Source organism: Brugia malayi (assembly GCF_000002995.4).
Source record: "Brugia malayi strain FR3 genome assembly, contig: Bm_v4_ChrX_scaffold_001, whole genome shotgun sequence".
Lineage (NCBI taxonomy): Eukaryota > Metazoa > Nematoda > Chromadorea > Rhabditida > Onchocercidae > Brugia > Brugia malayi.
Window position 1 is genome coordinate 13,045,826 of NW_025062479.1, and position 25,779 is coordinate 13,071,604.

Here is a 25,779-nt window from a genome sequence, read left to right on the forward strand (position 1 = left end):
TAAACAAGTTAAGAAAAAAATCAAATAGCTTGTTTATATGACCAAAACTGTGAAGAATCTGCGAAAGATACTTTGCATTGAACAATAATCAGAAATCATCTCTAATGGAATAAACATACTATAAACAAGTTAAAAAACGTGGAACAATTGATATAAAAAAAAGGATGAAAGAAAAGAGAAATGAAATCAAAGGTCATTACTTCCGCATATTAACAATAAAACAAATGGAAAGAAATTAAGCAAGCTTATAAGTACAATATCGAGAAAAGTTTATGATCTCATTAAATCGATACATGATCTCATTTAGAACCATCTTAACAAACTGTTCATTTCCCAATCCCGCCAAGTGAGATTAATAACAATTCTAACATCGCCAGAAAGAATCTATACAGCGTCGGACGCCAGCAAATTTCTTTAAAGTTCAAATAATAGGCGATTTTTGAAATTTAAACTTAATTCGTTTTCTAAAATTTAAACATTGCTAGAATTCATGTGCTTTGCAACCCATTTACCGATCGATGGACTGCAAAAAAACTCATATGGCGAAAAATAAAATAACGAGAGAAAGAGACATACAACTTAAAAATCAATCTATGTTATATACATATTCAAGTAGTTAAGTAGTCGAAGTAATAAAGTATACAATAATGAGATGGTACAAGGTGAAATACACGTAAAGAGATTGCCTTGAACCACTTAAAAATATATATATATATATCTTTGAAAAATAGCTAACCGTAAAATAAGAAGGAATGAAAATTGAAAATCAAATTGTCCTTTCAAATAGTTTAGGGCAAAAACTTGAAGAGAAGGAGACAGAGTGGAACCTTGAACTAATAATCTTTTTCTGTCCGGTGAATCCTTTTTGAAATGTTTTCTGTATATCACCACAAACACCTTCCATCTCAGCTGATGCCTGAATCGGGTCCAACTATGCGAATATTTAGATAAGTAGTACGCCCATAATAATAAACAGTATCGTATATATATATGAGTTCTCTTAAACATGATTCCGCATAGAAAACTTTGAATCTCCTGCAGCAAAACTTAAATAAGGCAAGAATCAGACGGATAAAAATGAAAAAAATAAAAACCATCAGCTTACGAATGATGACGTGTACTATAACAAACAAAGAACAAGACATAGGGTATTGATTAAAAAAAAAATTTTGAAAAATTATGCCTAACAAGTTCTGTCACGAGAAATACATGTCATCTACTAAAAGCTTTCCAAATATTATAGAACTTAATAAGCTTCAGATTATAAGATAAAAACAATATAAAGACCCACTAAAATCCATCTCCAACATCCTTACAACTTCCAAGGACATCGTTACGAAAGATAGGACATCCCTAAAGTATGCAATATATCATCATGATATTAATGCTGCTGCTGCAGCATTAATATCCCATCGACAATCTTCTAATGCACTGATTGCTTGACCTCTATCTTGCGCTACACCCATCGATAACAATTCTTCGATTTTTAATTCATTTACGGCTTTTTCAATGTTATTATTATACCGTTGAAGTTTTATCGCACATCGCCGTCTACTGCAAAGAAAAAAAAAATGCAGTTGGACAGGAATTAAGACTAACTAGTAACTGACTTAAGTAGAATGGCTCTATTATATATATATATATATATGGATTTTATGATTGGCAAGAATCACACATACAATACTTGCCAATCATAAAACATAATACAGTTTTAATAAAACGGTATTATGTTGTGTTTAGATGAAATAACTAACAATTCAACATTATCTGTACTAATCTAGATGCCAAAATAACTTAATAGTTCGTTCTACCTAGAGATTTTCACTTCACTGTGGTAATAACCAAATTCAATGTGTTAAAATTGTGACTATTTAAAAATATGAAGACAAAAAATTCTTCAAATGAAACATTTACTTACTCCGCAAAAGCCGCATTTCTTAGAACAAGGCTAACAGGATCAGAGTTCGATATCGATGAAGTTGACATATTTGTGGAAGCAGGAATTACTCGTTCTGCGACTAGTGGATCAAACATACCCAAAATTTCATCACTTAACTTAAATGAAACTTGTTACTGAAATTCAAATATTATGCATTTCACTTAATTTTCTAATTCTCATGCTATGATTATCTATGATTTATAATATCCCACAGTAACCTTCTTCTTTGCACAGTTTCCTATTCACACTGCTAGCTTAAGAAAAACAAGAAAACTTCTCTTTGAACTGTATATCACAAATTAGTAAACTTTAAGTGTGATTTATTTTAGAATTTAGATGCCTTAGACTTTACCAGTTTCATCTAACAATGGCACCATTCATGAAATATGAGGAACCATCATCTAAGAATGAAAGCTTACATAAGAATTCCTTTGTTTTGAAGAATTCACAACAGAACTGTTGCTTACATGTCGCGAAGGAAGGGATTCTTCATTTGCCATCGGTTCACTCAAATTTAACTGGACATCTAAAATAAATCACACTTGAAGAAAAGAAAGAACAACGAAAAGTATACACAAAAATAGCTGAACTATGCTATTGTTATTTTCAAAAAATTTTGATGTCAGTAATTTTTGATCTCCTTTTTGTCATTTAAGTAGAATCTGAATTAACTTTAACAGAATCCAATATAAGCAAACTAATGTGTACTTGAAAAAAAAAAATGTCGAAGGATGATGTAACCATGTAAGACATAAGCAACCACAAGAATAGATTAAACAAAATAATTAAACGATTAACATCATTGTTTCTTTTTATAATCATGATAAAGTCATGTCCAGTTTTCAGCTCCCATATTCCTATATTTTCTCTATGTAAAGATGTTTAACTCGTCCATTTCTAAACAATCTCTAAATATTATATTCCCCGTAAAAGCAATCAAAGATAAACTAACTGTGAGAGTTATAAAGTAAAGCAGGGGTACTTCCATAAGTTGATGACAAAGTAGGTTGTTGAAGCACAGATTGTTCAGCATAGTAGCATGTCTAAAATTCTTATCATCAAGGTATGCACTGTTTGGTATAGTCGGCATAAACTTTATCGTCACATTAACATTGTTAGAGAATGAACTTATTTCATTACTCGTCTTACTCTTAGAATAAAGGAATAAGATTAATTTTAAGATGCTCTAAAATGTAATAAACATTTCTTTTTGTATATTATCAAAGAATATGATAAACTTTAAAAAAAAGCTTTTACTCCTAAATCGAGCGGAGATTTTGTTGATCTTGATAATGGTGATGAAAGGAAGCTGATGTTCGGTGGCTGTTCACCATCAAGAAATATTGTTGATGTTCTTTGCAGTTTATTAGCGTTATAAGGTTGCTTAATTCCAATCTTATAAGTCGTACTTAACGAATTAGCTGAAACCTGAAAAGGTGAAGCTGTAAATTCAATAAAACGAAGAAACAAAATGAAAAGATTTTCTAACCAAAGAATAACGTTCTGTGAAATGGCTAGATCAGAATTTCCATCGTTTTGGGAACAAGTAAAATCCAGAGTTGCTCATAAATAATCCTAAACTGAATGAAGTGTTTAAGCAGGCAAGTGGTAAGTCTCTATTTCTTTCTTTATGTATGGTCAACTATCTAAACTTAGGATGGAGTAAACGGATAGCGGTGTTATATGCAAAAACAAGAGATCAAATGGGATAAAGGTAACGACATTAAAACGGTTCAAAAATGTTAAAGTAATAAAAAATTTATACAGCTTTAGCAGATGCGGAAAGATCTTTGAATAGTTGACTGTAACCTCCTTTAGTAGTAATATCTTTCACAGTCTTTGAAATCTGAAAATGATATTTACAAAAATTATTCCGTAATATAATAGCCAGATTCTTAATGAAAAACTTTCATAAGAGCACAAAAATCTACCTCGAAAGGATCGTGACTGTAGGAAGTACTAGATGCAGTTATTTCAGAATGCACAGAAGTTGAATAATTCTCATGTGGACTAGCATCATTTGAAGTAGAGGTACCTGACGCATTATTTCCCAGCAGAGAAGTCGGATCCCACTGAGCATTATTCACCATTAACTATAAAAATTTATTGGAAGAACTGAAACATCTCACTAACAACTTAAATGATACTGATAATTGTAGTTGTAGTAGATAGGGAAAATTGTAGAAAAAGATTTCATTGTATAATGCTTAAAAACCTGTCTCAAATTCGGTGGTTTTGGCCTTGGCGGTGGTATTTTTCCGTTTTGCATCTGACTTTTATCACTCGTACTCTGACATGCCCCTTCTATGGTAGTTGTCTGATAATTCAGTGTTCGCTGCATTTCTACATTATAACTAGATGAATTTGAACGAAGTATGAAACATAATACAGAAAAAAAAAAAAAAAAAACCAGAGCGAGACAGATAAGCCTTATGGTTAACCTAATAATTTATGTTGTGTGCGTACATACCTGGTTTATTCTGTATGTTGGATGAAGATTGGAAATGTTCCCACGATGTGGAAGGCAATTGAGAAGCAGAAGATGATTGCTACAACAGGAAATTTTCTTTAAGAAAGTCCCATATGTCATTATTATCAGAAAGCTCACATAAAAGAACAAACATTTGTTCGAGATAATAAAGATTAACGCTTTAATAACATCAACAGCAATGAACTAAAGACTAATAAAGTTAGTAATTAACTTTGCATTGGTAGTACTTTGTGATGGAAATACCATTGCTACAGTTTTCAACAAATTAAACGGTGTACTGGAGATTGTATTGGTGACTAATTAGAACTGACTACTGCAGAGTTAACTTCTGAAAAGCTCATAGCTCTAAATGTTTCTTCACTGTTAATAAATTAATCTGGACAATTGTCAGAAATTTCTCTTACCACTGTTTTGAGAGATTGCAGTGATGGCTGTACTGTAATGTCAGTGCCAGAAAATGATGACCGATGTATTTGGCTGGAAAAAAATGAATTCGAAAAATTAATTCTCAAACTGCAAAATATTGTCATACAATATAGTTTCGTAACAAAATTTCGACTCTAGGAAACACCATATTTAATCTAAATTTGAAATTTCATTTTCTATACTATATTTTTCCCAGTGAAGCTTATACATGATAGTGAACTGTTAGGATTTTTGCATATGGGAAAAACATGCAACACTAGAATCACTGTAGTGGTCTATTTTTAAGGATGAGATAGTAAAGGTGTATAAATTGTGTATAAATTAATTAGACAAATTTGATAATATGAACCATTAAGGCATTATTGTTGGTTAAGCTACTGATGATAGCGGTGCAGTGAATAATAATGAATTTCATATATTTATATGAATGCAAACCTGCATGATACGATGTGAGATGTTGATTGAATTGGTTGCGGCAATGACAGAAATTGCTCTAAAAAAATTATAAAAACAAGAAAGATGAGAATGACATAAAAAAACCACCTCAAAACATTTTTGTAAAACATGACATTATCTTTCGTACGTTCTAAAGCACAAATTATACATTCTAAAGCTACATGAATTTATTGCAATCATTATACCTCTCTTTTACCGGCTATCACTATAAACGAAATATTAGTTGAAATATTCAAATTCGATGTAGATGGTCCCAGTAATGGACCTCTATCACAACAGAAATTACAAATGTTATTGTAATTTTGGGTATTTTGTCTGCCTGTCTGTCTAACTTCGGATATTTTGTAATATTTTCATTTTCCATTTCTTATTTCTCATTCAGTCCTATTTCTAACTTTCTGTTCAAATAACAAAATAATTAAACAGAAATAAATAAAAAAAAAAAGCATTAAGCAAGTACTTGGTTTTTAGAAATTGAGGGCAAAATAGTCAAATCATCATTAGTAACAAACTGTTTTTAATTTTACTATCTTATGGAAAAGTCTATTTTCAGAAAAAGCTTAAAAAGCTAAAGCTTATGAAAAAAAGGACTACTGAAACAAAAAGCGATCCATATTTAATATATCACACTATCTGTATGTAGTTTTTTTCACAAAAATTACAAAAAACTAACCGACGGATTGTGGATGCATCATATCCTGCGAACATGATATCAGTGGTGGTTCATCGTAAAAATTTGATGAAGATAACGGTAAAAATCTTGTTATATCTAAAATTCATTGATAACCGCAAGAAGAGTGCAGGTAATGGTGTGAGGTAAGTAGGCTGTGGTATCAGTGATTTTAGAACATACATTTGCTAGAACTACGTAAAGGAAGACTTTATAATTGAGATTAGGCAATCTAAGAAACCTCTGATGAGTTAGCTAGTCTCAGCTTAGGATTATTAGTTTTTTTTTTTACTATTTCTCTCATACTCGCATAAGTTATCCATTTAAATTATATCCGCAATCTAAGTTCGGATGAAAAATCATCACTAATGAACGACAGCTGCTAAATAATTACAAGTATCCATAAAAAAAAATTTGCATAGCTTATTCAATATATTGATAAGAGAATGATAATCCAAAATTTCAGTGTTTATTTTACATGAAAACATACAGTTTGCTTGCATACGATACCTATTTTATGAATAAAAACATACCATCGCTGTGCTGACGAGATTCATTGTCGTTCATACCGTCGAAAGAGTAAATGCTGAATGGTGCGAAAGGATCAATATATGAACCAATTCCTGGAATAGTTGTGAAGGGATCAAAGAATGAAAAACATTCACTTATGTTTACCAGTTGACTAGCATAAATCAATGATACTGAAGGGTAATAGAAATTTTTTAAAGTAAATTTTAGAATTACCATTCTTGTTGGGTTGGTTCTGAACCCACAAAGGTGGCTTTAAGTCAACAAGAGAAGGAATTATTTCCGGCCCATATTGCTTCTGACCATTTCTGAAAAAAAAAAAAAAAAAAAAAAAGTACACAATATTTTAAGAACTACAACATATAACTTTAAATAGGATAATTGCGATTACATATGGTTTTGAACACTATACAGAATATTTCAAATAAGATAAACGTAGTTATAATCAGCCACTAATAATTAGGTAAAATAAGATACTCATAAATAGATTCTTCTTTCCTCAAAATAGGATTTTTCAGATATATATCATCGATGTAATTTGGTTGACCCCAAGATTGTTCTGCATTTATATCACCATGTCCAGCATGTATAAATGATCCTACAAACTATTCAAATTAAGAAAAATTTAATGGAAGAAATACATAATGCAAGCAAAATACAGACGTATATCCAGTAGTAGAATAAAACCATCCTAAATCAAGTAAAAATCTATTGATACCTCGTACTGGTTTAGAAATATAAGTATCTATCCGATTTTGTTGCTGTAGTGGATTAATTATTAGTTCAGCATTTTTAGCCCCACTGCGTTCATTTCGCAAATGTACCGATGAACGATTGAATAAACCAAATTTCCGCGTTCTTACATTCTGTCCAAACCAAATCAAACCACTGTAATGAAATAAAGCGTTCGTATTCAAAATGTCGTTATGTAACTTAAATCATATTCAGTAAATTTATAGTAATCAATAAGTAATTCATACATATATTTCTATTCACTTAACAGCAGATTATTCGCTGAAATATCAATAACCGTAGCTGCAGATAAATCCAAAATGAAAAAAAGTAACATCGCAAACTATCATTCATCATCAAATATGACTGATAAAGAAAAATGAAATAAAGTAGTACCTTCCATGAATGATGATAACAAGATCATTAACAATCAGCTCTAAGTCAGTACCCCGTGATGGAGTAGAGGTTTCACGGCATTCAGCTACCGTAAACATTATCTAAATATATTTAGGTGCATTTTCAAATTATCTTAATCCAGCTCAAAAATATTTTTTTGACAATGATTGCACTTTCATTTGTTATTTTTTTGTTACTGCAGGTCTGTTCGTTAATACGATACATATATGTAACTAAGGTATCTTCGATGTTTTAAATTAGAAATTACAGGATAGCAAAGAAGACAAAATTTGCAATTATTTTCGATATACGTCAATCCGCAAAGTTAACTACCCACGGTCACTTCATTTTTGCATAAAGAAAAATATTTGGAAAGCACCTCGGAAAGAATGCCCTTTAAAACGTTAAATTTTGGCCTTAAATTTGCATCCAACGACCAACATTTCGAGATAAAATTATATAGCTCATCGGAACACCGCTGTGGTCGCGGTAATCGTTCACCAGCTTCTAATTTTGTGAGTACCTTAAAAGATAAATCATACTATTCTTCTAATTTGAATAAATATAACAAAAGGAAGTGCAGGGAGAGTTCAACCGAAAAGTTCAAGAACTTAACAATTTTTAAAATGTACTGCTTTATCATTGTCCAATTAATTATAAAAATGTACATATCCATAAAAGATCTATAGCAAAAGAGAAAAGCATTAAAAAAAACATTTATATCAGCATTTAATCTTTTAAAATATATTTAATTATTTAAAATAGTACCTCAGCTCCACGAAGACCAACCCACGGTTCTTCGCCATAAGAAAACAGCTCCCATAATGTTACACCAAAAGACCACACATCAGAAGCATGTGAAAACTGCCGATACCTCAGAGATTCTGGTGGACACCTGAAAAGATTATACCTTGCGAAGGACAAACACAAACAATATTTTGCAAATTAAAAATACGACAAAAAATGAAAAATGTAATACTTCACTCGAAAAAAAAAAAAGTTTTTATAGCTGAAAAGTAATACATTCCTAAGATAAATCGAAGATATTCAAAAGTAAATTTATCCTACACTACCAATGAGATCACCTTTCTAATATTATAAGCATCATTATCTCTAATCATATTTGGTAAGCTTCGGGGAACAAAAAAATAAAAATTGGGAAATCTACCACGCAAATGGCACTTTCTTTTGTGTTGACATCACGTAAAGCCTTTCATTGTTTTCCAATATTCGCATCAAACCAAAATCACAAATTTTAGCAACCTGAAGAAAATCTGAATTCGATTCGGTTGTACATTTTATAACTCATTTAACTTGGACCAATTAATAAGAGAAGGGAGAAGAGTCTATGAAACAGATAAATCTTATTTTCTCCTAGGTTTAAACTCTCAAACTCAACCGTATAAAAATGAACGCTTAAATGCGTCAATCACTTTTAAAAAAATTACAGCATATCAATACGCTGTCAGCAGAAGACCTATCATGAAATTAAGCTTTTCTGGTAACCTATATAAAGTTTGAACATACGCGCTCATTGTTTGTTAACAAAACATTTCGTGCTGCAAGATCACGATGTACGCAATTCTTCGATTCTAAATAAGCCATACCCTGAAATTAATTGCATCCTATGAATTTATTCATAACAAACTATCAATATTTTTATGAATTCTTCTAAGCCAACAATTCTTCTAAGCTTCATAGAGAGAATATTTTACCTGCGCAATTTGCTGTGCGTAATCAATCAACATTGAAACCAAGATTACAGGTTTTTCAGTTGATCGTAAACGATCAATCAAAGCACCACCATCACAAAATTCAACAATCTAGAATCAAATGACTAAATTCGAGCATTTTCAACTATAAAAAAAAAAAAAAAAAAAAAAAAAAAAAAAATTATCGACTCCTTAATCTATAACGAGCATTACATAAATAAAATGATCAAAACATTGGCTGTAAATAACTGAAATATGTGTCATTATTACTGTGACGCTTATTTAGAATCAACAAGTAAAAGTAAAAAATAAGGATTTACCATCATAGCTGGATTTGAAAAAACAATCCCATAGAGCTGAATTAAATTTGGATGTTTTAATTTTTGCATATTAGTAACTTCACGTTGCAAATCTTCAATTATTTCTGGAGTTGAATCACGCAGAATTTTGGCTGCAACATCTAATTTTCGTCCCGTTTTTGGCGTCCATACAGCACGCTTAACAACCGCAAATGATCCTTCGCCCAACCGTTCCATTAATTTTATCTAAAAAAATATTATTTCCTCAAATAATGTCCAGGATGATTAGTAAAATTTGCCAAATATTAACAAGACGTATCTAAGTCATATAGATAAGCATACTATCATATCTATATTTTTCAAAAAGTCTTTTGAAACAGATTTACAGCGTCAATCGCTCAATTAATTTAACTTCAATCACTTGGGTACATTCAATCTAAGAAATCCATTTACATACCAGAAATAGTTATAATTGAAATTTCATATAATTAGAACCACTAAGTGATCCGCGAAAAAATACAGCAATAATAGCTATGACAATATTATTGCACTTTCCGTTTTGATCTATTTATGATTAGAAAAAGAGTAATTAAATTAGTACATCTTTTTAAGAAAAACTCCAGTATAAACTTACTACTTACCGGATGTTCTTATCCTTACCTCTTCCTTAATAATCAGCGAAGTACCACCATTTTCTGGAAAATTCCACAACAGCTCTGTCGTACCTACAGCCGGTACAAGAACCTTCGTAACTTCACGGCTTTCCTTTTTTCCAATGGACGAGAAAATTCCTTTCGATTTCTTACTTTTCTTTTTCTTTTCTGCAATCGCAACTCGTAGTCGACGAATAGCAGGTTGCGAAAGGCCCGTATATGACTAAAACTCACGTATATGACATTTTAAAATTTCATTTTAAATAACAGATGGGAAAATTTAATTGGCCCCAATGATAAACAGGAAAATTCCTTGGAAATATCAAGACCTTCCCAATTCAACGCCAAAAAAAAGGCTTTTAGTGGCAGATCAAAGTTTGAACTTGAAATGTATTTTGGGGAAAAAATTAATCTCATTTTCTTTTATCTAACATAGAAAGCATCATACTTTTAATTCATCATCAGTAACATGATCAAAATGGTCCAAGCGTGACAACTGTAATTCCACACAAAGTTTTCGTTCAAAATTTACCAAATCCGTTTCTTTTAACACATCCTGAAGAGCTTCCTCTATATATACACCTTCTCCCATCTGCAACAATAAAAAATTTAATAATCTTTTCTATTAATGATTTAACATACAAATTTTTACATAATAGCGTCTAGCATATATATATATATATATATGTCCCCTTTTACAAATACTGATATGCATAAGACGTACGCACGCGATTACACGTATATATTGCCTACAAGTACTGCAAGTGAAGAAATTTAATTATGCATAAAATGATGACATTTCTGTTCACGTTATAAGATCATTTACATATATATATGCTCTTTTCCATTTTTTCTTTCTTATTCGTTATCGTTGAAAGAGAAGCTAAAACTTGACGGATAAAAATTTGTGTCAACTAAGATATCACTAATGTAACTTGGAAATATAAGCATAAATTAGAAGAATTTGCTAGAAACGTATATGACATGAATAAATGAAATATAAAACCAGAAAAACACACACTTAAATCCCTACAATCACTTATAACAAATTAGCAAGAAAAATAAGTATTCAAAATCTGAAATCTAGTCAACGGCAATTTTTTTTTGGATGATAATTCAAGTTAATTATTTGAAAAATAAAAACGAAAAACAGACAATTGCTTGAAACGGCACATCTAAATCAATACAAAATTGAAAATTTTTGTAAAATCATTTTATCAATATTTGATAAATTCAGTAGCGATGAAAAGTACAGGAAGCAATTTGTCAACAATGATATTAGTCGATATGCTCATCAATTAATTGGTTAATTAATTATTCCACTACAAATATTTCAAGTTTATAGAAAAATATCACTTATTTGGATTAGTATTACTAAATTATATAGGATTATTTACGACTATCCAGGCTGATTACCACTTACTATTACCAGACTGACCAGTTATTCTAGCCGAACCTATCATCTGGTCTATCATCCAATTGATTTGTTGGATTTTTTCACATAAATGATAAATCTGCCTAAATATTATCTGTATATCAGATATTTCACCAGTTATCAGTTAATCAACTCGACCACAAGTAATAATTCCGAAGTTAACTCTTCGCTGAGTGCAAGAATGAATAATATTGCTATCATTTAATCCATAATTCTCTTATAATAAAAAGAGTAGTGGACAGCATAATGCAACTTCTAAGATCTCAGAGTGTGAAAATTCCATGAAGATTTGAAAGTAATATAAGAAAAACTCATAATCAATTAATAAACAAAGTAGAAGTTTAGTAGCACAATTTCACTCAAATATCTATCAATTAACGCAACAAAATTTCAGTCTCATTTCAAAATTCATTAATAAATTAGTAGTTTATTATATAACACTCTTAAAATACAGCAAATATTATATACTTGTAGTCATATCAAGATCCTTTATTTATTTATCAGATTAATTTTGAAATGATAAATCTATTACACTTATTAGTATAAATTTGAGATGTAGTTTTCTTGAACGAATTGCTTTAGTAAATTTCATTTCTAATCATTTACATTTTCGAATTTTAATTTAATTCGTATGCAATACAAATAATTCTCTATGCTATTAATGGAGGAAGTCTAGAGATTTTATGTGAGAAATGGTTAGGAATATGAATAGCAAAAATGCACCACTAAACTAGCAAGGAAAAAAACTGAAATGAATGAAACAAAATCGAATGGGAATATTTGAATTGAATAATTTAAATAAAAACATTACTAATAGCATGGAATGAATATTCCTTACGAATATAAACAAAATAGGAAATTATTCCATTCAATTGAAATATGTTGCTGTTAATGAAATGAACTTATTGTACATTTGTGTTTTAATCATTCATCTTTTTAGTTTTAATTTATTAAATGAATGATTGCAGTTGAATGAGGACAAACGTAAATAATGCTGAAATTTTACATCATAAAAATAAAGTTTTGCAGTTTAAAACAATAGAATTAATAATAGAAAATATAATTGAGCAAGCAAAATCAAAATGTTTTTTTTTTTTATGCACTATATATAAAAATGGAAGTAATTCATTTCATGCACGTCAACAATGAAAGAAATTGATTAAAAGGCATCAAACTAGAATTAGTAAGCAAATACCAGCACAGATGTAATTAGTCATATAAAATTGTTTAATTCAAAAAAAAAAAGGCTGGATTGACCGATAAAATGCTAAATAATACAATCAATCCAATGCGAAACTGATCAGTTTGCATAAAAAAGAAGGCAGTAGAAACCATATCTGAGTGCAACCAAATTTATATTTTTTTTTAAAATGTATTTCATCAATGTTTTCACTTTTTCGATTTATCGCCATAAATGACTAAAATATGCTTTATAGGTTAATGTAAAGTAATATAAATATAATCAGTGTATGAACCAATATACAATGATAATATGAGAGTTAAGCACTACGCTTGCTGGACGATATGGTACTAGTAATAGTAACCATGAAAGAAGTACTGATTTAGCTGGATGTTAATAAACAACAAATAAAGTGTTAGTAAGTAATAAAATGATAATAAATCAAATAACAGTAAACTAATAAAAGCCAAAACAGTATCACAGTGCAGAAAGATTAAAATTTTGGAAAGTACCAAATTTCTCTTCTAACCCAACAACTTTGCAAATGAAATGTCATCACTCTAATTTGTTCAAATATTTTTTACTTCATACATAAACAGAGAGTTTGACTGAAATAGATAGACAAATGGGTATAGATAAGGAAGCCAAAAACGACTATCCGATCAACTTGTCAATTATCTCAAGTAATCAATCAATTTTCAGTTAAATATTGAAGTTAGTGTGATATTAGAAAAATGCGATTATTATATGTTCTTCAGTTTATTTTTGAACATTTTACCATGTCCAGGAATAATCCAATCTGCTTCTTTTAATATTATTTTACGGCTTTTCTGCTGCTCTTCCGGATATTTACTATTTTCTTTCCAGCTATCATCATCATTTTCTTCTTCAAAAATATCACCTAGAAATGTCAATTTTTTGAAAAGTAATTTTTTTTTCTTCCCCTAACAAACCATGTTTCTTTAACAATTTCTCATCATAGTAAGAATGAAAATGGATTACAAACCTACAATAGCAACTGTTCCATATTCGGTATCTAACACTATAATACTACGATCAGTATGCCCAGGAGTTGGTCTTATCTTCACAAAATCATCTAATGTCCAAATACCCTGCAAAATAATAAATCATATTTTGCACACAATAGAGAAATATGAAATTCGATTAATAAGTGCCCTCCATTCTATCAACCATTTTTTTACGTAAATTTTTTGAACGAAATGATTTATATAGTAATGGGATGCTAATATAAGGAAGAAATTTTTCGCAAAAAAAAGTGATATCACAAGGAGACATTATTTGTTGTCATCTCATCGTGGAGCAGTATATCATCACTGATGCGAGAGTATGCGATATCAAATGAAAATACATAATATATTTGAAAAATAACAAAACAGAATAATCAACTGCACCGTACAAACTTCATAAATACCATCTTTGGCCATATCATCACCCATATAAATTTTAGCTTGCTGGAAGAGTGATAAATTACCGCAGTGATCACTGTGTCCATGAGTTATTATCAGATCGGTAATATCATCACAATTTAACGAATATTTTGAAAGTGCTGCAAAAATTCATTCCAATTATATAATAATTTACTTGTATGTTCGTAAATGATTTCAAAAATGCAAGATTTTCAAAATTGCCTATAATTAATGGTCAAAATTGTCAATGGCCATTTGACACTGGTTATTCGGTATTGCTTCAAATGGTAAATATATGAGATGCTAAGTGGAAAATGATGACGTATTTTTTTGCTGTAGGATATTTCTCATAATTATTAATATATATGAAACTCTTCCATTTCTAATTTGAAGTTTTTCAGTATCGGCAAAAATTTTCAAAAACATATGATTCAAATATAATTTTCAAGAAAAGAGAAAAGAAAGAATGATAAGTGTCAATAAACCTTGGATAATTTGTGTACCATTCCATGGATCACCACAATCCACCAAAATTTTCCTTTTTTCGGTTAAAATTAGTGCTACAGTACCGGACGCTTCTGAACAATCGTTCCTTCTTACCTGTTTACAGTAACCATCCAGCAATACATAAACTTTAGGATATTTCTCCATTATATCGTATCTTCCATGAAAAAATAAATAAATAAAAACAATAAATATAATAAGAAATTTAGAGAACTGAAATTTAACGTTTCGTCATAGTAAGCCCGGAATAGCATGTGTTAAAATTTGAATCGTTGATTATTTGTTTTGAGTGATTGTAGGTGCGAAATTGAGCTAAAAGTTGGGTTTCTTACTAGTAGGGGGTTTTGGTGAACTTTGGCCGCTGTACGAGGTTAGAATTATGTTGGTAAAGAAATGTTGATGACTTTTGATCATTATCAGAAATTGAGTTGTTTTTGCTGTTGAATAGATAATATTTTTTAATGGAGATCGTATCTGATTCTTTTTTTTTGTTGTTGGATAGGTATTATTGATATTTGATCATTTTTGTATATTTAGTCTTGAAGTGGAAATAAATGTTTTCGATGCAAGTTCGTTTCTTGCAATCCTTTAATTCTTTGAAAAGGATTGGGTGTTGGAGGGACAGTAGTGGTACCTCAAGTAGTCAGGCGATACCTTCCACATCATCATCATCAATTCTCTCCGACGAACAACAACAATACAAGGGAAAGATAATGAATGAAAATGAAATCAAAGAGGTTCATTTATTTGCTATCTCGGATTTTTTAATAGTTTCTACGTAGTTGATTATACGTCAGAAATATTTTTTCTGATAAATATTTTCTTACCGTTTTTGTAAAAATAACCTAATTACTGACATATATATTATCTGTACTGTTTTGGTTGGATCTTTGTTATTTTCATTGTTTGGTCGTAATTTTAATACTTCTTTTTACGACACTATAAAGAGCGGTATACTTTGCGTATATGAGTATTCACCTTACAAACCGTCTCCTTCTTTAAAAGGACTTTCATGCCCTTTAATATATATTAGTTTGTATATAATGTCTCCAGATTGATTTTTTACAATGTTAAGGAATTTTTTCTTAGCTTTAGTGCAATTTCTAATCTTTCGAGAATATATTTTAAACTTCTCTTTCTATAACTCTTTATTTCAGGATCGCAAACGTTTCGCAGAATTATTTCGATGTTCCAAATTTGTACAGCTTGGTGATTTTGAAGGACGAATAGTTATAGGTGAAATTGTGCGCCGAATCGCGGATGATTTATACATCGATATAGGACTAAAATTCAACACCGTATGTAAAGCACCAGTGATGAAAAATGAGTTAGTTACTTGTTTAATGCTTTAATTCCTGATTATCTTCAGATTCATGTCAATATTCTTGGTGAAATGAAAAAATATCTCATTATTGTCAATATTTTTCTTCCGTTGCAATATTTTACTTCTCTCCACAAAATCTAAAAATTTTAGATCTGATCTATTTTCTCCCAATCTTTTATAAATAACGATTAAAAACAAGTGCAAGGCACATTAACTCATATGCATGAAATTCCTATCCAACCAGAAATTTTCTTTCAAGATTGCAGTAGTTTGGAATTTTAGTGAGATAATGGAACTAATTAGTTTGGGACGATGTTTGAGAGGATCACTTTCAATACTACTATTTTATGCGATGAACTGCAAAATTTTAGCCATTCTCTATTTTATTTTCTTATATAGCAAAACATGTATTTAATTAAATAGCAATTTAAATTATGTGTTTCAGAAGTTACAAAATAGGAGCAAAAGTTCTTCTTCGCTTGCATGATCCCGAACTTTCTGAGTTATTTTTGGGTTCTACAAAGGAGTTAACGCTATTAGAAGCAGATGCAACTCTTCTGGGTCTGTATCGCCCACGTTCGGATGAATCGATAAAAACTTCTTTCCTTGAAAGCATGGAAAAAGAAGGTATCGTTATTTGCTTTTTTTTTTTTTTTTTTTAATTCGAATTACTGTCTGTTGCTACAAAATATGTTTTGCTTTTGCTCAATATCTTCGGACTCGTAATACAGTTGGAATGTTTCTTATAACAGGTCAATGTCCCTCAGATTATTGGGAAGTTTTTTTCCGTTGATAATATTTAGAATTTTATTTTGAACATCTAAGCAATAAATTTTGACAAAACTTAGTTCAGCTAAAAATAGTTATGTATCTTGAAAAAAAAAAACTCTACAATTCACAGCAATTAATTTTAGTGACGAAAACTGGGACTTCGGCGTCGAAAGCTAATACTGATGAATCGTAATTAAAAGAATTTGTTGAAAATGTTAACAAGATGTGAACTGACTCCTGTTAGGAAATGAAATTTGAAGAGGGTAGGCATGTTCATGGGGCTGAAGTTCTTGAGTTGGAGAAAAAGCTGTTCTTGGTTTTGCATGTAATACGATCAGATTAAGTCAGTTAAAAGATGTTTACAGTACCCATTATTTTAGTTTTATTATTTTTTCAAAAACTCTTGTGTTTGATGTTAAACAATTACGCTTTTTTGTATGGTATGAATTTGCTTCCATCTCTTTTTTGCTTCCATCTTTCTTTGTGGTTTCGAAATCCCATTATATATATGTATGCGTAATCATTTTGTGTTTACTTTGCTGGCATTAAATTTTATATTCATGCAACATCCGATTGTTGTTTCCCCATCAGTTTGATTAATTAGCAATTTTATATTATATAGTCAATAGCCATGCTACCTTAGCTATTTCTAAATCAGATCTCAAACACAGCAAAAATGAAAGCCTTAATGGATCAAGTTAATTTTCATTAAATATTTAGTTTGTTGTATTGTATTGTGAAAAATTTTCCGTTGTTTGTCAAAGTTTGGAACTGTTATTTTCTACTTGACTTGGACATGGAATTTCTCCTTCGTACATGTCATATTTTTATTCATATTAAAACAGAAATTAGTGTAAGTGCAGCTGTTAGGCTCTTGTAAGCAGGTGATCTAGTTAATGTAAAACTGTTGGAAGTATTTTTTCGCGGTAATAGTTGGACAAACCATCTTACAATAATTATTTAAGATAAAGAAAGATGATTTAGGTGGTGAAAATATGGTTAACTTAATTGATGTAATTCCTCAATTTTTTCGATATCATTTTTATATTTTGTGAGAAATCCGCCAAAACATTTAACGAGTTTTAATATCATTTGCCTGGTTCGTATTCTGTCATTTGATTGTTTGATATTTCTTTATAATGCGAAGTTCTATATACTGAATAAATATTTTATTTGAAGTAATGCATAAATATTTTCCAGTTCACATTCATAATTCTTTAATATTTTCCCAATGTTTTGATCAAGTTTTGTTCTTGATTTACGTGAATTTACTGGAGGAGTACTTGTGTTCCATCATAATGCTATCTATTTAATGATTGTTTCTTTATGGGATACTTCTAACGAAGACGCGACACTCAAAATTCTTCCACGTTTTGATAACCTAGCGTTCAAAGACCAGGTAGTTGTGTAGTTGCGTCTTCTAGGAGGCATATAAGCAGCTGAGTTGAACTATTTATGATAGTGTCGAACACGTTTTGTTGTACTTCCGAGAATGATATCATGGCTTTTCTACTGTTAAGTCGTTTCTTTAATGATAATGATGTTAGGTTTTTATATCTAAACGTAATTTTGCGCAAAATTAGTGTCACGCTTTTTTTTCTTTTTTTGTTTTTATCCGCTTTTATTTTAGAAAATGAAAAATTCGGGATTGCCGATAGCTTCACTGGACGATGATTTCGGTCCACCAACTACTGATATGCATCGAATGAAATTTTCGGTACGATCGGATTCTATTGTACCATCGGCTGGTCGAGAAGGTACTTCGATTGCACCGCAGATTTATAAAGGCCGTGCTATGGCTGTTTTCACCAGTGGTGGTGATGCTTCTGGTATTTTTCTTTTCTTTTGTTTCTTTCGAGTATTATGTAGAACTGATAGCAGTAAAGTAGCATTTGATTTAGTCATGATTTAGCAGTAATAAATTATATGTTATATTAATTTCAGTTGTATTAAAAGCGTTTTGTTTCAAAGTTTAAAGATCTTAGTAAAAGACTGAGTCTTTTTATGGTGAGTTTCACTGTAAACAAAATGATATTTCAATATTTTTAAGGAATGAATAGCGCTGTACGCTCAGTAGTTCGGATGGGTGTTTATCTTGGGTGTCGAGTTTTTCTCATTTATGAAGGATATCAAGGAATGGTGGATGGTGGTGATAATATCAAGGAAGCAGATTGGCAGTCAGTGTCAGATATCATACAACGTGGAGGCAAGTTGCTCATTACAAAAGATATTATATATTGGGCTATTGAAATATTCCTTTTAATGATTTGTAGTGACTATATAAATCTCTTTTATTCTGTTTTTTTTTTTTTTTTTTTTTTTTTTTTAGAAATGGCGCTGTTATTGAGATTTAGGTACTGTTATTGGATCAGCGCGTTGCAAAGTTTTCCAAGAACGATGGGGACGCTTGCGAGCTGCTGAGAATCTTATCAAACATCGTATTACCAATCTTGTATGTATTGGAGGTGATTTTTTGCGTTTTTTTGAATTTTCATCGGCCTCATTCTTGTAAATGATCGCTTTCATCTGAATGAAAATCCTACAGAGGTTAGAAGTTACTAGAACGAATTTACTTTTAGTTAATTAGAGTGTATGTTATAAAGAATCTGTTATATATAGTGTGTTATATAATTATCTAATTTAGCCCTGTTGTCTTTCTTGTTCTTTTTCATTTGGATTTATGGTATGACTTTCCTTTCTTAATTAAAAAGAGCTAATCTGTGGTGGTCTTAATCTTTCAATTATAAAAAACCTCCTTGACGCCTTGGATACATATTGAAATACCGAAATCAGATTTTTTGATTTTATAATTTTAGTCTTCCAAACTTTTAGATATATGTTCAAAAGTAATTCTGCGATTGTTTAGGCACTAGCAGTTTGGTTTCTTTACAGGTGATGGCTCATTAACGGGCGCTAATCTTTTCCGGCAAGAATGGCAAGGTCTGGTAAAAGAGCTCTTGTTAAGTGGAAAAATAACGAAAGAAGAGGCGGTAGAGTGTAGTAACATCCAGGTAAATTTCAAGATATTAATATTAAAGATTGTTTTCTTCTTATAATTTTATGAAAATGTCATACAATCGTCTTTTTCTCTGCGCTGCGATAACTTTAGGATTCTGAGATTTGAGAATTAAATTCGCAGTTTCTTAAATTCCATTTCATCTTATAAAGTATTTAAATATGATTTATCATCTTGTATACTTGAAATATTTTTAGAATTATCTTTGATCACCATAACAGATTCAATTAGCTGGGGTGTTACAGATCGTTGGACTTGTTGGTTCCATCGACAATGATTTCTGCGGTACAGATATGACCATTGGTACTGATACAGCGTTGCAACGAATCTGCGAAGCAATTGATTGCGTAATGTCAACAGCTCAAAGTCACCAACGTACATTCGTTATTGAGGTGCTCATTTTTCTTATTAAGATGGAGAAAATAAAACAAGTTACTGAATACAATTGCCTTATGTTGTTCATTTTTCAAAATACCTAAAGTCAACGCGCAAGGTAGAGTTGAATAAATATGTTGTTTACGATTAATAGTTAAAGTTCTGTTAATTCATAATTTCCTTTCATAGAATTTGATCAGGCGAACAAATAATGGTACTACAAATGTTTTATTTTAGTAATTTTAGGTGATGGGTCGTCATTGTGGTTACTTGGCACTGGTTGCTGCATTAGCTTCTGAAGCAGATTTCTGTTTCATACCTGAATGGCCAGTACCAACTGATTGGCCGACAGTATTATGTCAAAAACTACGAATGATGCGTGAGGCTGGTTCACGTTTAAATATTGTAATTGTTGCAGAAGGCGCATTGGATAGAGAAGGAAAATGTATTACAGCTGAGTCAGTATGTATTTACCATAATTTTTTCCTTTTTTTTTTTTAAATTACTGCTTTTTAGAGTAATTGAAGTTAAAAATAGCTGTCAAATTTAGGTTCGTGCAGTTGTGAAGGAAACTTTGCATTATGATACTCGTGTGACCGTATTGGGACACGTTCAACGTGGTGGTAGTCCATCAGCATTTGATCGATTGCTTGGATGTCGTATGGGTGCAGAAGCAGTACTTGCTTTGATGGAAATGACACCGCAGTCAGAACCTTGTGTTGTTTCAATTGACGGTAATGTGATTGTACGTGTCCCACTCATGCAATGTGTTCAACGTACTCAAGCAGTAATTTTTCGATTTTTTTATTTTTATCAGAAATGCAAATGTATGTAACTGATTTGTTATTTTGCATTATTTGCACAAAAATAATTCAGTGAGTTCTTAAATATTCCTACATTAGTCTTTTTATTTCAAATTAAAATGTATGTTGAACAATCGAAAAATTTTTAGGTAAAAAAAGCCATGGACGAACGTGACTGGGAAACAGCTGTAAAGTTAAGAGGTAGAAGTTTCCAACGGAATCTTGAAACTTATCGTTTACTTACAAAAGTAGAACCGAAAAAAGTCGATCCAAATGTACCAGTTTACAATGTGGCTATAGTTAATGTTGGTGCACCTGCTGGTGGTTAGTGTTCCATAGTTATTTTTTGCGTAATTGAGAAACGAAAAATGAATTTAAAATGATTCCTCTTACTATCTTAGAAATTTTTCTTTTTCTTCTTTTTTTTTTTTTTTAATAATTAGTCGTAAATAATTTCCTTAAAAACAGTGTCCTTTGTTTTTGCAGGAATGAATGCAGTGGTGCGTTCGTATGTTCGTATGGCACTTTATCATGGATGTAAGGTTTATGGTATAAAGAATTCGTTCGAAGGACTCTGCCGGGGCGAAGTACAGGTAAGTAGTTAATTTCATTTCAGTTGTAGAAGTTTGTAGATTGAGGAGAAAAGAAGGTAAAAAGATAGGTATTTTTGGTTGATTTATTTGCTACTTTGTTCGTTGTTCTTTATAAAAGAATTGCTTAAGGATATGGCTTGGGGTGATGTGTGTAACTGGGTGATGTACGGTGGTTCATTTCTTGGAACACAAAAACAATTGCCCGGAAAAATTATGGATAAAGTTGCTGACGCGTTTGAAAAATACAATTTTCATGGATTATTACTCGTGGGTGGATTCGAGGTAAGCATTTATAAATTGTTTATAATAAAATGGTTGATTCCTCGTATTTCAGTGTCGAACAAATAATCTTGTAATTAATTAACTTATGTATCAATCGCCAGCGCTTTTTGGTTATTCCGTTTGATGTGATTAGAAAGTGCTGGCGGATAATATTAGTAGCGTGATTGTACGTGAATATGGTTAAATGGTAAGAACAGTATTGTTAATGTTTTTTTCTTTTCCTTCGTTTTAATACATATTTTTTAATGTTGTTTTCAATTAATTCTCTAGATACTACGTTTGCACTAGTATTTTACCAAAGTTTAATTAATAATGATGATCTTCGAACTACCGTGGAAGGTAATACTCACAGTTCTTGGTTAATGCTTGCATTTGAAATTTTCGTTTCCAAATATTTTGTCGCCTTTTTTTTTTTTTTCTTTTTTTGGGTGGAAGCCATAATCTCAATCTATAGCAGGAACTGCTGTAACAAATGTGTTTTATAATCTTATTGTATCATTCAAAAATATGATAAATTAGTAAAAATTATCTTCCAGGCTTTCCATTCTTGCTTACTCCTTTCACGTGCCCGTGATAAATATCCATCTCTGCGAATACCGATGTGTGTTATTCCATGTACAATCAGTAATAATGTTCCGGGAACATCGCTTTCGCTTGGTTCTGATACAGCTGTTAATGAAATTTGCGAGATGATTGACAAAATCAAGCTATCAGCTACCGGCACTAAGAGACGAGTTTTCATTGTTGAAACTATGGGTGGATTTTGTGGTTATTTAGCAACTATTTCAGCTTTAGCATCAGGAGCTGATAATGCTTATATCTTCGAAGAACAGTTCAAAGTCTCTGATATTATGGATGATGTAAAAGTAAGATTATTATAAATTTTCAGCTTATACAGCTGTAAAAGAAAGCTGCTAAATGTTGAAACACTTGAAGGTATTTGTGCTGAAACTTGAATGAATTAAAAAGATTGCACAGATAGTTTAAGCTAAAAGAATTAAATTACTGACAGCATGTGAAATCATTTAGTGATTTATAGGACTTCAATACAATAAATAGTGATGGATGGGAATTCGTACTACTAGCTATGCTTCAGAATTCTAAACTGAGTGCTTTTGATGTTAACATGCATTATTGCTATCTCATAAGTAGTTTAAACGTTTATCGCAAGATACCTTCCAATGGTTATGAAGTTTTATTGCTATAACAAATTAATTTTATTAAACATTCCATTATTACAGGTTATTAGTCGTAAAATGCGTACAGGTGTGCAACGTTACCTAATTGTACGTAATGAATGTGCTAACAAAAATTATACAACAGAATTTGTGAATCAATTGTTCGCTGAAGAGGGAAAAGGAGCATTTTCAACAAGGTTGCCGTTTTCAGTCTTTTGTTTCTAGAAAGCTTGTTTTACCTTTACTAGCATAATTGGCATAAATATATTTTTATCTTCGGAATGAATTGAATTAAAAATTAGTTTTCAATTTTGTGAGTGTAATTTTCAGAACCAATGTGTTAGGACATGCGCAACAAGGTGGTAACCCAACGCCATTCGACCGTAATATGGGAACAAAACTTGCAGCCCGTGCGCTGGAATTCATTATTTCGCAAATACTAAAGTATATTGATCCGAAGACCGGTATTCTAAATGCTGTTTCTCCTGACAGTGCCACACTGTTGGGATTGATGGTAAACATTGATAATCGGTTGGGCTGGGTAGAAAAGAACATTTGGTTAAATTAATTGGGACTTGATTCCTGCAAGATTTGTATGAGAATCTAATATTTCTGATGACAATGGATTGTGTTGGAAAATATCATTTGATTTGCAGGGTCGTCGAACAGTATTTACACCTGTGGAAGAGCTGTCGCTAGAAACTGATTTCGAGCATCGTGTACCGAAACATCAGTGGTGGATGAAAATGAGACCGCTGTTAAGAATACTAGCCAAGCATGATTCAACATATCAAACAGAAGCTATGGTGGTACCAGAAGTGGAGGGTGAAAGCGCTTGAACATTTTGGCATATTAATTTTTCTCTTTTATTTGTAAAAACTTTTATTAATTATCGTGTTTAGCTTGAATCTTCTATTGCTTTTCATTCTTCCAATATTATTTGGCGGTATCTATTTGTACTTATTATTGATATGTTTATCCCATATTAATGGTAGACTTTCAAATGACTGGAAATGAGCAAAAAAAATGAGCACAAGTGAACATAATTGAAGCGAGATCATAATTGAAAAATGAGTTTTTTTTTCTTTTAAATATGAAAACCTCCCACAAGCATTTCTAGAATTCCTTGATATTAGCTTGAATCTTCTATTGCTTTTCATCCTTCCAATATTATTTGACAGTATCTATTTGTACTTATTTATTTATTTATCCCTTTTCGATTTATAATTTAGTAGAAGTTTGTTTTTCATTAACCTTAATTGCCATTAGCATTTGTCTTTGTTAGCAGTTATTCATGCAGAAAATCTTATTTCGCTACCTTGTATTATTTTATTGTAGTATTTTTCATAAAGTTTGAGAGTTATTTGCCAACCATTTACAAAGATTTCTTTGTTGTTGTATGGTATGTTTTGCTTTTAGCAAAAAAGAAAACTACGGAGTGGAGCGTATGACGTTAGTATGTACTAAAATGAGATGAGATTGGCTTAGCAGTTCATAACAGTTGCTGAAAACAATATATCGAAATTTTCCCCGAGAAAGAATAGAAAGATAAATTTTTCAATTCATCAGTCCTTATCTAATGATTTCACGTGATTGCAGCAATGAATTGATACAAAGAAATAATACGCCTGGTACTGATAAAACAACACAACTGTAATTAAGAAAGACATCCCAAGGAAGATATTTCTTATTTTTACATAAGACGGATTTATAAAATGAACAAAATTTAAAATTTTCCCACATTACCATATTTTCTTTTCCAATATAGATTTATTGCATACCCATTCCATTAGATTCTGACTACAAATACAATTAGATCGAAATAAATGTATGGATAGGATTCCGATTTTTAGACTTAAAGTGCTTCTCTATCTCATTTCTATAAATTCAAATGTATATACGTTATTCTTAGAACGAGGAATGACTAATATTCCTAGAAAAGATTATTCATTATCATATTTCTAAATATTCCAAAATTGGTTATGCTAGTAACTAGCAGTGAGTGAAATTATTTCTCCTGTTTTATGTATAGTTAAGTATGTATCAAATTATAAATAAGATGAAAAGTTACATCTTTTTTCCTTTTTACTTCAAAAATAGTTTGTGTGTGGAAATTAATTTATCAAAATAAATAGCTCCAGCTTACTATATATTGCTGACAAAGTGTCAAAGTAAAAACCCCATTAACATCTCATTCTGTTATGCTATTAAAATTATGACAACTACTGTAAAATAATCGATTTTTTCATATTATTACTTTGTGTGTTCCAGAAGGAATAATCATTTATCAGCTTTGATATTATCACTTTGATCTATGGCCTACCTTCATAATCATAGGAAAAACTTGATCCTAGTACTAAATAATCATATAAAGTAATGCATTCCTCGAATTCACTGGGAATAACAAATGAAGCGAGGGGCGGGAGAGTACGAGACATAATTATCACTGTGGAACACGGACATACACATCTACACATGTTAGATACTAAGGGATATGAAGAGACATGAACACATGTCCAGACGTAGAAATGTAGCCAGATACATCCAGGAAAGTTTAAAATCGACCGCTCGAGGCGTCAATGTTACGTT

At 30.9% G+C, this 25,779-nt stretch overlaps 4 protein-coding genes across 8 annotated transcripts; 2 read left to right on the plus strand and 2 right to left on the minus strand.

Moving 5' to 3' along the window:
- Positions 1-1,373: 1,373 nt before the first annotated feature.
- Positions 1,374-10,894, minus strand: Bma-sid-3 (Protein kinase domain containing protein; the record flags this gene model as incomplete). Of its 3 annotated transcripts, XM_043074691.1 has the most annotated exons (25): positions 1,374-1,554; positions 1,919-2,055; positions 2,359-2,465; positions 2,892-2,982; positions 3,197-3,367; positions 3,705-3,785; positions 3,871-4,032; positions 4,155-4,282; positions 4,410-4,488; positions 4,835-4,907; positions 5,292-5,349; positions 5,986-6,081; positions 6,516-6,605; positions 6,727-6,818; positions 6,988-7,108; positions 7,229-7,398; positions 7,639-7,739; positions 8,018-8,161; positions 8,407-8,533; positions 8,807-8,901; positions 9,166-9,246; positions 9,354-9,461; positions 9,671-9,895; positions 10,310-10,525; positions 10,751-10,894. In XM_043074691.1, 25 exons carry the CDS (start codon positions 10,892-10,894, stop codon positions 1,374-1,376), a joined length of 3,078 nt encoding a protein of 1,025 aa, XP_042930625.1. The 3 variants fall into 3 exon arrangements, with proteins under 3 accessions (XP_042930625.1, XP_042930626.1, XP_042930627.1); XM_043074692.1 differs by lacking the exon at positions 1,374-1,554 and having other exon boundaries at positions 2,048-2,050; XM_043074693.1 differs by lacking the exons at positions 1,374-1,554; positions 1,919-2,055; positions 2,359-2,465; positions 2,892-2,982; positions 3,197-3,367 and adding an exon at positions 3,503-3,514.
- Positions 10,895-13,660: 2,766 nt separating this feature from the next.
- Positions 13,661-14,995, minus strand: Bm1809 (the record flags this gene model as incomplete). 2 transcript variants are annotated; one of them, XM_043074694.1, is made up of 4 exons in its annotated part: positions 13,661-13,818; positions 13,924-14,029; positions 14,330-14,484; positions 14,830-14,995. In XM_043074694.1, the coding sequence occupies 4 exons, from the start codon at positions 14,993-14,995 to the stop codon at positions 13,661-13,663; spliced, it is 585 nt and encodes a 194-aa protein (XP_042930628.1). The 2 variants fall into 2 exon arrangements, with proteins under 2 accessions (XP_042930628.1, XP_042930629.1); XM_043074695.1 differs by having other exon boundaries at positions 13,732-13,818; positions 13,928-14,029.
- Positions 14,996-15,402: 407 nt separating this feature from the next.
- Bma-mrps-28 (Uncharacterized protein) lies at positions 15,403-17,136 on the plus strand (the record flags this gene model as incomplete). Of its 2 annotated transcripts, none has more annotated exons than XM_001891859.2 (4): positions 15,403-15,585; positions 16,006-16,175; positions 16,618-16,799; positions 17,087-17,136. In XM_001891859.2, the coding sequence occupies 4 exons, from the start codon at positions 15,403-15,405 to the stop codon at positions 17,134-17,136; spliced, it is 585 nt and encodes a 194-aa protein (XP_001891894.2). The 2 variants fall into 2 exon arrangements, with proteins under 2 accessions (XP_001891894.2, XP_042930630.1); XM_043074696.1 differs by having other exon boundaries at positions 15,562-15,585.
- A 1,440-nt stretch (positions 17,137-18,576) lies between these two features.
- Positions 18,577-24,029, plus strand: Bm7088 (6-phosphofructokinase, putative; the record flags this gene model as incomplete). Its single annotated transcript, XM_043074697.1, has 14 exons — positions 18,577-18,772; positions 18,994-19,149; positions 19,298-19,408; positions 19,836-19,954; positions 20,205-20,351; positions 20,581-20,796; positions 20,885-21,121; positions 21,287-21,461; positions 21,624-21,730; positions 21,860-22,012; positions 22,549-22,878; positions 23,254-23,387; positions 23,521-23,704; positions 23,847-24,029. 14 exons carry the CDS (start codon positions 18,577-18,579, stop codon positions 24,027-24,029), a joined length of 2,448 nt encoding a protein of 815 aa, XP_042930631.1.
- Positions 24,030-25,779: the final 1,750 nt, after the last annotated feature.